The sequence below is a fragment of the Desmodus rotundus genome, chromosome 6 (genome assembly GCF_022682495.2).
Source record: "Desmodus rotundus isolate HL8 chromosome 6, HLdesRot8A.1, whole genome shotgun sequence".
NCBI lineage: Eukaryota > Metazoa > Chordata > Mammalia > Chiroptera > Phyllostomidae > Desmodus > Desmodus rotundus.
In genome coordinates, this window is record NC_071392.1 from 31,422,250 (window position 1) to 31,436,239 (window position 13,990).

Here is a 13,990-nt window from a genome sequence, read left to right on the forward strand (position 1 = left end):
AACTTTGGTTTTAGACCATAAAGTCCACTCTGCTCAAATGGCATTTTCAAGGTGACTTACTCAAAATAATTCAAACCACATTTTGTCATTAAAAATAAACTCTTTACCTCTTTTTCCTTTCTGTCTATGGCGTCTCTCTCAGCTTGCAACTGTACTTCTAAGGACAATTCTGCTTTAGCTTCTATGGCTCCAAACTGTTTTCGGTCCTCTACCTTTAAATATATAAAAATTTCCCCAAAGTTCAGACATTAAATCTTGATTACTCTTATTAATTGGAGAAGTAGCAATTCTATTTCTCCAATTAGAAGAAGATAATCTACATGAGTGAATAGTCAAAAAGTTACAGATATTCAGTCTTGAATATATTTTATACAAATTCAAACAGGAATGTTTGACATTCCTAAAAATTATTCCTCAGATAAAATGAGTGCTATCCCCTTACCTGCCCCACCCCAAGCTTACTTACCCAACTTTTCCTTTTTCATTCATTTTTGTTTTTAGCAACATTAATGAAAACAGATTTCCTTATTTCCTACTCTGGGGTAATAAAGCACCAGCCTAAACTGGTGTCCAAAGTTTTTTCACTTGGCTGTTATTTTACAATTACAACCTTACTGTTGGTTAAAAGGGTACTTAAGTTTTCTGGTTTAACTAATGTTCGCTTTTCAGAACTAAGGCATGCAAGCCACATTTGGAAATAATAAACAGATAATGATTATAATGTCAATGAAAATATGAAGATACATATACATTATGCAATATCAAAAAGTCAATAGCAATTTTTTAAAGAACTGATGTTTGTGTAACTAAGAGTAATTTACATTAAAACATATGATCAAAATTAACCCAAAGAAAATGTTGCACCTTTTGAAAAGTGTCCGTACTGATGAGTAAGGCTTGCTCCAGTTCTCTTACTCTGCATTCCAGTTTCTCAATTTCTTCATTCCGTTCTTGTATATCCCTCTGAAGCTGCTCTTTAGAGAGCAAAAGCTCACTGCACTTGTCTGTTTTTTCCTTCAGGTGATTTGTTAACTGTTCAACCTAGAAATATATAATAAACAAAAACTGTAAACTTAAAAAATATCAGCAAGTTAATAACACACCTCATTTCAGAAAGTATTTTTAGATGCTGTGCTTATTTTTTTGATAAAAGTAATAACTATTGTCTCCAATTATGGTGACATTTTCTGAGTTGATAAAACTAAACAGCACTAGAAGGAGAAATAAAACTGCTTTTTAACAGTTTTAAGACTACTTTCTCCAGCTAAAAGGAGAAAAAATTAATTTTTAAATAAAGTTGAATGATAAGCTCTAATGGCATAACCACACTAAAATCTAATGAAGATGACAAGTTTACATAGTACCAACTTAGAATCTTATGTGAGATAAGATGACTTAAAAAATTCTTTCATGGATTTTATTTTCCTTTCCACAATGGGTACAATTGATGCATAATAATACCATGGTTTTAAATACCACCGGGGTGGTAGGGGATGGGGGAGCTTTAACACAATGACTTGGAAAGCTTTTTCAGCCTACACATTCCTGCAGCCCAGAACAGAGATGAGAAGGTGGGGTGCTGAGAAGGATCTGTGAATCTTGCAAGTTTCCCTAAGTGACCCTGATATGTAGGTCCATTCAAGGAAATGGTTCTGTGACAGAAGGATACAGGAAGATTTAATAGAACAGCTTAAAGTTAGTTCTAATCAAGTGAAGACAGGAAGCCTGTTAATAAAAAAAATATGTGCCAATAAGACAAAAAGAAATTCTACTCTAGTTCACAAAGAGATACTTTGAAGAAATTATCTAAAAATGATACTTATTCCTCAAAACATTAAAAGAAATACAACCTTACCTATAATTAATTATAGTTCAAGAATGTTAGTAATAAAGCCACAGGGAAGACTAAGATTTGGAGTAAAGTCAACGGAAAAGACAACAAAGCAGGTACAGCAAAATGGCACACTGTGCTATTACAGATATATATATATGTATATATATATATACATATATATATTCTTTAGAAAATCAGAAGCTGGGGAGTCAGATCTGGCAAGATAAGGGGAGAACCAATGGATCACAATGTTCCTGGAGAAAATCAAATATACACATATATCCTTGTTTGTTTCTTGAAGTTTTATAAATGAAGCAGGACATTTCTTAAATATAATAAAGTAAGTAATAGGAAATGTCAGCAAATTCTAGAGCTTAAATATCCTTTTGATTTTCAACAAACACATGGTTTTTTTCTTTTTTTGTGTGACTACCATTTTTTCCACCACCTCTGAATTTCCATAGTTTGTGCGTTCTCTCTCGAGGTCCTTATCATAGATGGCTTTGATCATGCATGTTCTTTTACTCTTCTTCATATTATGCATTATCCTACAGCTGAGATATTGTCTTATTTAACATTACATCCTCCAAGATGAGTATTCTAAGGTTTTCTCTAAATGAAGCATAAAATTTCCATTGTTGTTTGTTTATTTCTGCGTAGCTGTTCAAGTTCCAAAAGTGCCATACCTGACAGTGAGAGGTAACTGAGCCAAATACTAAACTAGGTATTGAAATTATGTATTTATAGCAGAAAATCAAAGACTTTGCTAAATTGTTGAAATCACTAAATTTGTACTCTTTACCAAACATAGGGAATCCAACTCTATTTTTAATCATTTCTTTCACAATTATTTTAAAGGAAAATTGTGTGCTTTTGCTGCTGTCCCCTTTGTTCATATCTATAAATTCTCAGGACACATGTAGAATGCTAATCATATAAATTAGCTTTGTATCTCAGATGGGATGCATATAATTCAGACCATCAAAGGACAAGCCAATTCTCCTCTACTGTGGAGAGAACGACCTGTGCCAAAGTATTTTACTCATAAGGGATTTTCTTGCTCTGCCACCTGACTGTTCCCAATTCCATTAGTAGAATCCATATGAAATATTAGAGCATGATGTAGATATTGACAGTGATAACAGAGGTTATGTCTCTAATGCACAAATGTTTCCAGCAACCTAGCAGCAGAGAGTATATATTTTTATGTTCTTTCATGATTTCATGGTTTAATTGTATTAACTATATAATTATATTTTAAAAATATATTTTATTAGTGATGCTATTACAGTTGTCCCATTTTTTCTCCCCTACATTCCCATCCACCCTGTATCCTGTCCTCCCAATCATTCTCCTACCTTAGCTCATGTCCATGGGTCATACATTTAAATTCTTTGGCTTCCCCATTTCCCCTACTATTCTTAACCTCCACCTGTCTATTTTGTACCCATCATTTATGCTTATTATTCCCTGTACCTATTCCCCCATTCTCCCTCCTCCCCCTCCTCGCAGATAGCCCTCCATGTGATCTCTGTTTCTGTGAATCTGTTTCTGTTCTAGTTGTTTGCTTAGTTCGTTTTTGTTTTTTTAAGTTAGTTGTTGATACTTGTTATTTCACTGTTGGTATTTTTGATCTTCTTCTTTTTCTTAGATAACTCCCTTTAACATTTCATATAATAAGGGCTTGGTGATGATGAACTCCTTTAACTTAACCTTATTTGGGAAGCACTTTATTTGCCCTTCCATTCTAAATGACAGCTTTGCTGAGTAGAGTAATTGGATATAGGTCCTTGCCTTTCATGACTTTGAATACTTCTTTCCAGCCCATTCTTGCCTGTAAGGTTTCTTTCCAGAAATCAGCTGACAGTCTTGTGGGAACTCCTTTGTAGGTAACTGTCTCCTTTTCTCTTGCTGCTTTTAAAATTCTCTCCTTATCTTTCATCTTGGGTAATATAATTATGATATGCCTGGGTGTGTGCTTCCTTGGGTCCAACTTTTTTGGGACTCTCTGAGCTTCCTGGACTTCCTGGAAGCCTATTTCCTTTGTCAGATTGGGGAAGTTCTCCTTCATTATGTTTTCAAATAAGTTTTCCATTTCTTGCTCTTCTTCTTCTCCTTCTGGCACCCCTATGATTCAGATGTTGGAACATTTGAAGTTGTCTTGGAGGTTCCTAAGCCTCTCCTAGCTATTCTGAATTCTTGTTTCTGCATTCTTTTCTGGTTGAATGTTTATTTCTTCCTTCTGCTCCAAATTGTTGAATTGAGTCCCGGTTTCCTTCCCTTCACTGTTGGTTCCCTGTACATTTTGCTTTATTTCACTTTTCATAGCCTTCAACTTTTTCCCCTATTCTGTGACCATACTCCACCATATTTGTAAGCATCCTGATTACCAGTGTTTTGAAATATGCATCTCATAGGCTGGCTATCTCTTCATCACTTAGTTGCATTTTTTCTGGAGCTTTGACCTGTTCTTTCATTTGGACCATGTTTTTTTGTCTTGGCGCACCTGTTACATAGTAAAGGGCCATGCCTTAGTCATTTGCTAGGACAGGGAGAGCCACATTGCTGCATTGTGGTGTTATATGTGGGGGAGGGGTCCAAGAGGGAACAATGCCCCTTGCTCAACTCTTGGTTGGCTTTCAGTCACTTCCCCATACTAACCAGAAGCAAATTGGGCCCTTCTGGTGCTGATTCCCGGGTGGATGGTTTCGTGTACATTCTAGGTCCCTGTGGGTCTCTCCAACGAACTTTCCTGTGAGGTTGGGAGTTCTGCCTGCTGCTTCAAACCCTACAGGTTTTTTCAGTCAGAGGTTTTGATGCTTTATTCCCCCTGCTGGAACCCTGGGTTGTATGATCTGTCTTGTTCCCAGTTGTTCCTCCTGGTTTATCCACACGCAAATGTGGGACTGCCCGCTCTGCCAGCCACTGCCTTGCTGCCCATCTCTGCCCCTCCTACCAGTCTGGATGAATGTTTCTTCTTTAACTCCTTGGTTGTTGGACTTCCATACAATTTGATTTTTTGGCAGTTCTGGTTATTTTTTGTTTTTAAATGGGTTGTTGTCCTTCTTTGCATTGTGTGGGGAGGCAAAGTGTATCTACCTATGCCTCCATCTGCCAGAGCTATTTTTCAAAAGCTGAAAATATGTTTGTTAGAAATATGTCCAGTAACTACAAACTCTGTGGAGGTTGATAACTTTTCCACTGTTCTAGTAGATAATGCTGCACTATATCAGATTACTTTTATTCAATGGAAGTATAGATAACATTTTACTTACTTAGTTTGTAGCCATTTTATACTGTGTAATGCTTTTAGGAGAAATAAAATCCAATAAACTACATAGAAATTTTATACTATAAATTTTTTGAATAGATTTTATTTATTTATTTTTTTAGAGAGAGGGGAAGGGGAGGAGAAAGAGAGGGAGAGAAACATCAATGTGTGGTTGCCTCTTGCATGCCCCCACTAGGGGCCTGGCCCGTAACCCAGGCATGTGCCCTAACTGGGAATCGAACCAGCAACCTTTTGGTTCACAGCCTGTGCTCAATCCACTGAGCTATACCAGCCAGGGCTATCTACTATAAATTTTTTTAAAACATAAAAATTATTTTCAGAAATAATAGTTAAGGGGGAGGGAGGTGGGACTGGGTGGGGTGGGGTGGAGGGATGGGGAGAAAATGCAGACAATTGTAACTGAATAAAAAAACAAATAAAATTTAAAAAAAAGAGATAATAGTTAAATTTAAGTGTTCATTATGTACCAAGCCAATACCTCTATAAGATGGGTTCTATTATAATCTCTGTTTTAGAAATGGGTAAGTTTTAGAAAGTTTCAGAAAGTGACTTTAGCCATTGTCACATACCTGAAACGGGAAGAGCCGTGATTAAAATTGGGGAATCATGGTCCCCAAGCACAATCTATTTATAACCATGATAAGCCATTTTAACAATTTATACAATGCATCTTCCCTCATTCATGTAGCATTCATTTGGTAAATACGGAGTTCCAGTTATGTTTTTATATGAGGAGAAAATGCACAGTGTAGGTGAAAAAGTAGAAGCAAGAAAGAGTAGTAAGGAGGCTACCAAAATTTTCTAAGCAAGAAATGACAACAGCTAGGATTTAGGGAGATGAATGAAAGTGGAAAGAACAGGAAAATATAGTGAAACCTGACTCACCAATAGATTAGAAGCAGGGGCTGAGAGAAATGAACTCGAGGTCTTAGCAATGAGGAAGGTGGAGATGGTATAGTTACTGAAATGAAGGAACATGTTTTATTCTTCTATTTCTTGGTGGGGGCTAAGCAGGCATCAGGAGCTCTCTTCTGAACATGTTAACTTTGAGATAGCTAAGTGGAGATGTGGAGTGGGCAGCAGAATATTCAAGTCTGGGGCTCAACCAAGATGCCAGGGCTGGAGATACAAATGTGGAGTCATTTATAGCTAACTCCCTAAAGAGAATATAAATACAGAAGAAAAGGGGGCCCAACACTACTACTTGGGGTACTCTACCATTTATTTTGGGTCAAAAAACAAGACTAGAGAAAGAAGTAGGTGGGTCACAGAAGCCAGGAGAAGGGAGTGTTTCAGGAAGCAGCCTGTAATGAATGCCTCTGAAAGCTCTTGTACAGTAAAGACAGAGGAACGCTTACTGGACACAGCCATGAGGCTGTCAGTAACCACAGAACAGTTTCAACAGAGGAGAGGATAAGAAACGCCACTGAGACAGAGGTTAGAAACTTCACTAGAGTGGATGGAGAAAAGAACGGGAGGTGGGGAAATAAAGAGTGAATGAATACAGATGACTCTTTTGATCAGTTTTGTTGGGCATGAGGAATAGAAAAATGAGTAAGGAAGTTTGTTTAATTGGGCAATACTCTAAGATAAATAGAAGTAGAAATGATTCCAAATGTCAATACAAACAATTTTTAGAGTTTTAAAAACTTTCTCACGTGGAAGTAATATTTAACTTCGTGATTTTGAAGACTTACATGCACTAGAGACAATTCTTTTTAAGTTTTTCACGATAGGCATTTTATCTTACAGACAATATATAAATTATTGTAAGGCAGACAATATCAGTAAAGTTCTTACCTCTCTTGTTTGATGTTCGTTGACAGGCTGGAATCGAGGTACAACCTTAAGCTGCTGTTCTAGTTTCTGTATTTCCTGTTGGAATACATCTCTCTCATGTTCTCTGTCAATGGCTTGCTCCTGAAATTTAAGAATAATGGTAACTGAAGAAATAATATTTATCAAAGCAATTGTTTTCCTCACATCCCTTTGGTGACAGGTACAGTTTTGTTTGAAGACAAAGAACAGATGACGACAAAATACTCCAAACCAAAAGGTTTTCAAAAAGATAACGTTTTTTGCATGGTATGTAGTCTACATGGGCTCTTCAACAAAAATTTAAGCATTTAAATATTATTTGAAGCACATTTCTTTTTTACTTGAGTAATGTTAAATTCTCCTAAAATGAATTTACTTTTTTTTGAACAAAGGAGGAATTATACTGTTAATTTAATTATTAAACAAAACAAATGGAAGAAACTGATCAGCAAATCAATTTCTTTCATCCTAATCTAGGTTTTACACCTAAAACTATATAATGTGTAAGGATCTGATTCTCTGATCTGTGAAGAGAACTTCAGGCTTAAATGAAACCCCAAAGAAGAAAATCAACATGAAACTAGAGATGTGACTCCTTTTTGGAAGGGAGTAATGACAGCATGCCAACTGTTCTAGTCCCTTGGAAACAGGAACATTGTTACCTGTATGTGTATCTTTTGTGGGTGAAACAATGGCAGCTAATTTGCCCTTAGATCCTCACCTGCTTGGGCTACCAGTTAAAGGAAACACTAGGATAAGCTTCTTAACTATGAATTTGGAAAGGCTACCTGGTAGGGCTTCTTCATAATCTGCCTATACTGTTTTTAATTCTGACTGCTGATTCTAATAACTTGTAATTTTTAATTGGAATAGTACATTTCAATTAATTAATAAAGACATAGGTGAAAATACAGAATTAATGACTCTCTTCATAATTTAAAACTCATAACCTAGAATAGCAGCAGGCAACATTCCACTGAGAAAAATCAATATTTACGTTGAGAATACTTACATCTAAAAATTTTCTCATTTTTTCTAACTGCTTTTCCAGTGCTTGGTTTTGCTGTCTTAAATCCATTAGTTCAGCATTTTTTTCTTGTTCCAGCTCTATAAACCTACTGACTTGTTCCTCAACATCTATTTCTAGAGCTTTCACTTGTTTTTGAAGGTCATCGCGTACTTTCTCAGCTTGACACTGTACTTCTAGTTTTTCCTTCATTAGTTTTTCTGTCTCCTGTAGTAATTCTGTTTGAAATGCAAAAATATACTGTTAAATCACAGTGACATTACGATAGTGAAATCACCCATAACCATGTTTAAATTTTACCTTCATGACATTAAGATCAGTTTTATTTCAAACACATGTAGAAAAAAATTCTTATGAAAATAACGTTCCATATTAGTAGACAATAAAATTATACAGAATTGACAAAAAAAAGTATGTCCTATCACTGAAAACAGTACTTTTTGTGAAAACAGCACAGCAAATGACAAAAAAAAACCAACAAAAAACCCATTTTTACTATGAGGAAAAGAACAGTCTAATTAAATTCAAGCATAGGAGTAACTCACCTCAGGCAAAAATCAATTCATTCTAAATCCATAAAGTCACTTTTATATGCATACACAATACATAAGAAGATCAACTACTGTGAATCTTTAACCAAGGCAAATAAGAGTTATAGGAAAATACAACTGTAATCAGAATTTCCTGTTAATATTACTCATTAGATCCATATTCCTGAGTAAGTCTTGTACACTCACATGTGTAGGTAGCAAGGGAAACTGACAAGCAAGAAAGGCAGCGTGGTGTAGTGCTTTAGAGCAGAGACTGTGGGTTCAAATCCTAGCTGTGCCTACTAGGATTATCTACTATGTGACGTGGAACATGATATGTTTTCCTTATATGTAAACTGGGCATAGTAATACTACTGATCTCTAAAAGTTACTGTGGGATCAAGTAAGTTAATATATATAAAGAATAGTGCCTAGGGTGTTGTAAACACTATGTAACTGTTAGCTATTATTATTAATATTAATCATACAACAATGAAGTATATATAGCAAAGTAAAACAATCCACTAATACAGACAACAGAGGAAACAAAACCCTAGAGTCTTTATACTAACTGGTCTGCTAACACTGTACTCAGGACTAGGAATATTGGAAATAGCATTTCTTTTAAAATAATATCTGATTTAGATGTTAATATAAAAGTAAATCAACTAGAAAGTCTCATTATGAAATTTCACTGCTTCTGTTGATACCATCATCTTATATATTTCCTGATTTAGAAAAAGCGTTTTGAAAAGTTATAGGCTGCAAGAGTTTAATAGATTTGTTAAAGTAAAAATGTTTAATAAACCAAATTTTCTAACAAAAAACTAAATGATATTAAGCCCTGGAAAAATAGATATAAGATGATGGACACCACAAATTTGAGTTGTTGATTTCAAATATAAATATGTATTTTTACTATAAGAAAAGGTTTTGTTAGAGAGAAAAGTTAGTACAAAACACAACAGCACAATTAGAGCTATGCTAGTTGGATGAGAAGTCCAAGGGTCACCCAAAGACGGGCCATGCAATTGTAGGAACACACCTGATCCAGGTGCTGCATCGACTGCAGCATCTACTAGTCCTATAGGAATAGAAGAAAACAAAAAAAAGACATACACACAGAAATATAATTTACACGTGTTCTATTTCCTAAAGGAGGATAATATACACACACTAAAGAATTTAAGTAAAAGTTGAAACTACTGAATATTACCATCGGTAACATTTTGAGATGTACCAGTGCTTCTTGAATATTTTACATTTATGACCCGTATACTTTCCACATTAAAAATTCCAACTCCAAACCTGTGTTGAACAAATTTGAAGAGCCGGAAACAAATTAACATATGTTATGAAAAATGTATGTTGTATTTCTAAACTGAAAGATTCAAATGATAAAACTACACACCATTCCCACAGCATGTAAAATATAAAAGTGAAAGGATATGAAAGATGGATTTAAAGTTCCATTATTAGAAAAACTGACATGTATGTTTTTATGGCTAAACACACTTTACTTCAACATGTTACCTAATTCCTCACTGAGGAAAAGACGAAAGGTTATTGGCAAATTCACATGTTCTTTGAACTCCTACTTAGATTAAACTAGACGTCGGTCTGCTCTGAATGGCCACTGAGCCTCCCAAGCCATTCTCCTGCAGGCCAAAACCCAGCCCCCACCTGCTGGGTCTTATGCCAGATCAATGTCTTAGTTATTTAACCCAAGCATATACTTTTGCTGCCTATCTGCTATTAAAAGAACTAAACCTTACACGATTTAAAAAATATCCTGCCTGTTTATGCATAGCTTTCTCTTGAGACAGAGGTTTAAAGAAAAATGAAGAATTAACTTTTCCTGTTAAAATTTGCCAAAAGAAAAAGAAAAAAATCCTGATTCTACATAGTTGCCTAATAAGACATTTAGCAACAATGTAGATTTTCTTGTAACTTTTTAAATCCCTATATAAAATCCATAAGTAATAGCACTGAAAGGGGAAAAAAGCCACCTTGAATATATAAGGACTGTTTCATAAAAAATCTAAAAATACATACGCTGTTCCACGGGGCCCGCCTCTGCTTTCATAGCCTCCTGCTGCCTGGACAGTAGTTCTCTCTCTTCTTGGATCTGCTGTTGCTCTGCCTCCAATTCTTGTAATCTATTACTTGCACATAACAACTCCTGCTCAAGGCGATCTATTATATCAGCTTTTTCCTGAATCTGCCTTTCAAAAAAAGTTTTTTCATCTGCATAGCCATCAATGACACCTGTAAGATAAAATTAACAGGAACTGGGTTTATTACTTATTTCAAATTGTACCATTAGGTTTTATATTAACAATGAAAGGGGTTACTGCTGGCAAAATAAATCATTCCAAGCTATTAAAGGTCCTGCATGAATTTGCTGCTGCTGATAGCAACTACTGTATGCTCAATGCATTATTTTTCTTGTTAACCATTATGTCTAAATATGAAATTCCTCTGAACTTTCTATTACTTTGCTATGCTAACAACACATCACATTATGTGGGATTAACTCACTTTATTAAACAGATATAAATAGGTTGGTTCCTGGGAAGCTTAATATAAATCAGATGCATGAGAACTGAATCACACTTTAAATATACCAGAGAAAGTTGATATTTTAAGTGATTCTGGAAGGACAACATCCACAACAGCACTGTACGATGTAAACAGCACGGGGCTTTACAGGCTTAAAGCCTGGTATCATCACGTAATATGGGTGGCCCTAAAAAATTACTAACACCTCTTAGCTTCAGTTTCCTCATCTTTAGATTACAAGAGCTGGTTTAGGATGGTGGGATTATGGTATCAACCCACCATCATCCATTTCTAAAACTTTTTATGCTTTCTGTAATTCTATTAAGTACTTTTTATAATTAAAAATATACATAGTTTTCAAAAAAATCACTTGGAGTAATTTAAAGACAAATTACAACTACTTTTCAATGTTCACTCTCCGTTAGAGTAGATTAGTGGTTTCCAAACCTGGCTTGCATCAAAATCTCTATATTTAGAGTTGAAATCTCCCCACCCTCAGTTGCCAATGGCAAGGTGCTCACCCTCAGCCTTACTGAGCTCCACAGCCAGCTGCTCTCTGGCCCTGGACTCCTCCACAAGGCGCTCTCGCAGCTCTTCTTGGCACTTAAAGGACTCGGTCGCCTCTTGTTTCTGCCTAAACGATTCACGCATTAACTCTGTCTGTGTCACTTTTGCATGTTCGAGCTAAACAAGGAGGGAAAGTATACATAAAGGAAAATAGTGTTAGGAATACCAGTGTCATTTCCCCATTAAAGCTTTCAAAAAAATTTTAAAAATAAAGGAATACTGTTGAACTGTAGTCATTCAATATTTCTAGTACATGCTAATATTACTAGAGGTGTAAGTCAGTAGACAAGTAGATTAGCTGTGTATAACTTTCCATAAAAGATGTATTCGAGTTTTAGTAAACAAAAAAAATTGCTTCTCTTGCAAATAAACCACTTTACATCATAAGATCTGTTTTTTACTGTATAAAGGGGATATAAAAGTTAGTAAGATATAGGTTCTTTTTGTGTTTGTTAAAGAATTTTATTTAACTATATATTCTATGGTAAACTGTATTTCTTCTATATTTACACATTTATGAACTGTGACTCCTGCACACTTTGAGGAACTGATACCATTTATACAATGGCATCAATGAACAAAGTCACAGGGGCTAAACAAAATGAAATTACATTTATTACCCATGTTTTAAATAAAACCTTATGTTTCTATGTATTTGTGAAATATCTACAAGACTCTATATGAATATTCAGTTTATTTTCAAAATCTTAGAACACAGAGGCATTATCCATAAACACAAGCCTCCTTAAAATGCTGTCACCAGCACATATTGATTACATTAGAAAACAATTAAGACAACAATATGATACTCAAGTATTGTACGGACTGAAGGCCCAAGCTCTCACAAACCAGTGATCACTGTTACCAGCTGCATGAAATTACAGAAATGCACTGCCTCTGGCTTAGTTTTCAGGGCTGCTGACTACTATCTATTTTTATTGAAACAACTACATGGGAAAAAAACTGAGCTCAAAGTGAGTACTTAGTCCTAAATAATTAACACTATTAAAATATTTTTACAGCAATAGCAATATACATTTATAATAGGCTCACAACAATGTCATAATAATTTATAAATTTATATGGAAAGTACTAAGTATATTAAAAATATTATCATGTTTTAAGCTTAAGATATGAATCATATGTAGTAGTTTCTGATTTATAGTTAGGTATCAATAATATATTATAAAATTATAATATTTAAGAATATTTTATTTTTAAAGACATCTGCTCTTCACATCTGAGTGGTATTTGCTACAGCAGATTTTACAGAAACTAAATAAAGCTTTTTATGGTCACTTGAAATCAATTTCTAATATATCTATTATGCAATTATTCTACTTAAGACTCATAATGGAAAATTAAGCATACATTTTTAAATAAAAATATTTCTTAAAATATGTTACCGCAACATAGATAAAATTATATATTTTTACTTTAGACTGGTAAGAGTCTTTTCCTTTAAATGTGGATCAATAATATACATTAACTTTTATTATAAAGAAACATCATAAAGTATGAACTAATTTTTATGTAACTACACTCCTGAATTTACAGCCACAGCCTATATTTTAAAAATGTATCAATTGTTCCTACATGTATATGTTACTTTTTTCTGTACATTATAAACTAGTTGCCTGATAAATACATGAAATCACTAAGAGTTCAAAGCTCTAACTAAAAAGAATATGAGTCTTTTTCCTTTTTCAAATTTACTGTACAAATACAACAGAGCATTTACAACAAGAATATTTTTAGATAAGAAAATTAAGTCTTTGCTTCTATATTCTACTTCTTGACTTTAAGTCAGCCTTAAAGTGCATTTAAATGTTTGCCATAAAACCACAAGAAATAACTTCATTTTACAAAACAAAACAAAAAAATTTAGAAGAATCAAATACAGTAAATTTAGCCAACAAATTTCATAATCACAGCAGACAGTGCTTGCACTTCATTGGAATGAGAGATTCCCTTCCAATGTTCATCTAAATACTTTCTACTTAAAAAAAATCTCTTCTACCCAGATGAGGTATGATTTATTCTTAATACCTATATAATATGTAATATTTACTAAATATGAAATATATAAAACTTTCATATTCAATATTTTCAAATATTGAAAGAAACCTATCATTTTATTAAAAGTATGTAAAAAGCATCAGGAAATATTCTGTCACTTTAATATAAAAGTTTCAGGGGCAGTAACAAAACTGTTCTGAAAACCATCTGTCTTGTTAAATATTAGCTAGTGTATTATAGTTAAAGCCATTAAAGTCATAAAAAGTGCTGAGTACCTTTTACTCAGTAGTTATACTGAATAACTTGTAGTAAATCATTCACAACATATTTAAGTCAAATGA

General features: G+C 34.2%; 1 protein-coding gene across 6 annotated transcripts in view; it reads right to left on the reverse strand.

The window, feature by feature from the left end:
- AKAP9 (A-kinase anchoring protein 9) overlaps window positions 1-13,990 on the reverse strand; it is a 177,826-nt gene that overhangs the window by 37,038 nt on the left and 126,798 nt on the right. For all 6 annotated transcript variants that reach the window (XM_024577161.3, XM_045185209.2, XM_024577162.3 and 3 more), the window contains 6 exons: window positions 11,585-11,747; window positions 10,557-10,769; window positions 7,957-8,189; window positions 6,927-7,046; window positions 865-1,041; window positions 108-212 (listed from right to left, as the gene is read on the reverse strand). In XM_024577161.3, coding sequence (XP_024432929.2) covers window positions 108-212; window positions 865-1,041; window positions 6,927-7,046; window positions 7,957-8,189; window positions 10,557-10,769; window positions 11,585-11,747 — 1,011 coding nt within the window. The remainder of the gene's footprint in view (window positions 1-107; window positions 213-864; window positions 1,042-6,926; window positions 7,047-7,956; window positions 8,190-10,556; window positions 10,770-11,584; window positions 11,748-13,990) is intronic.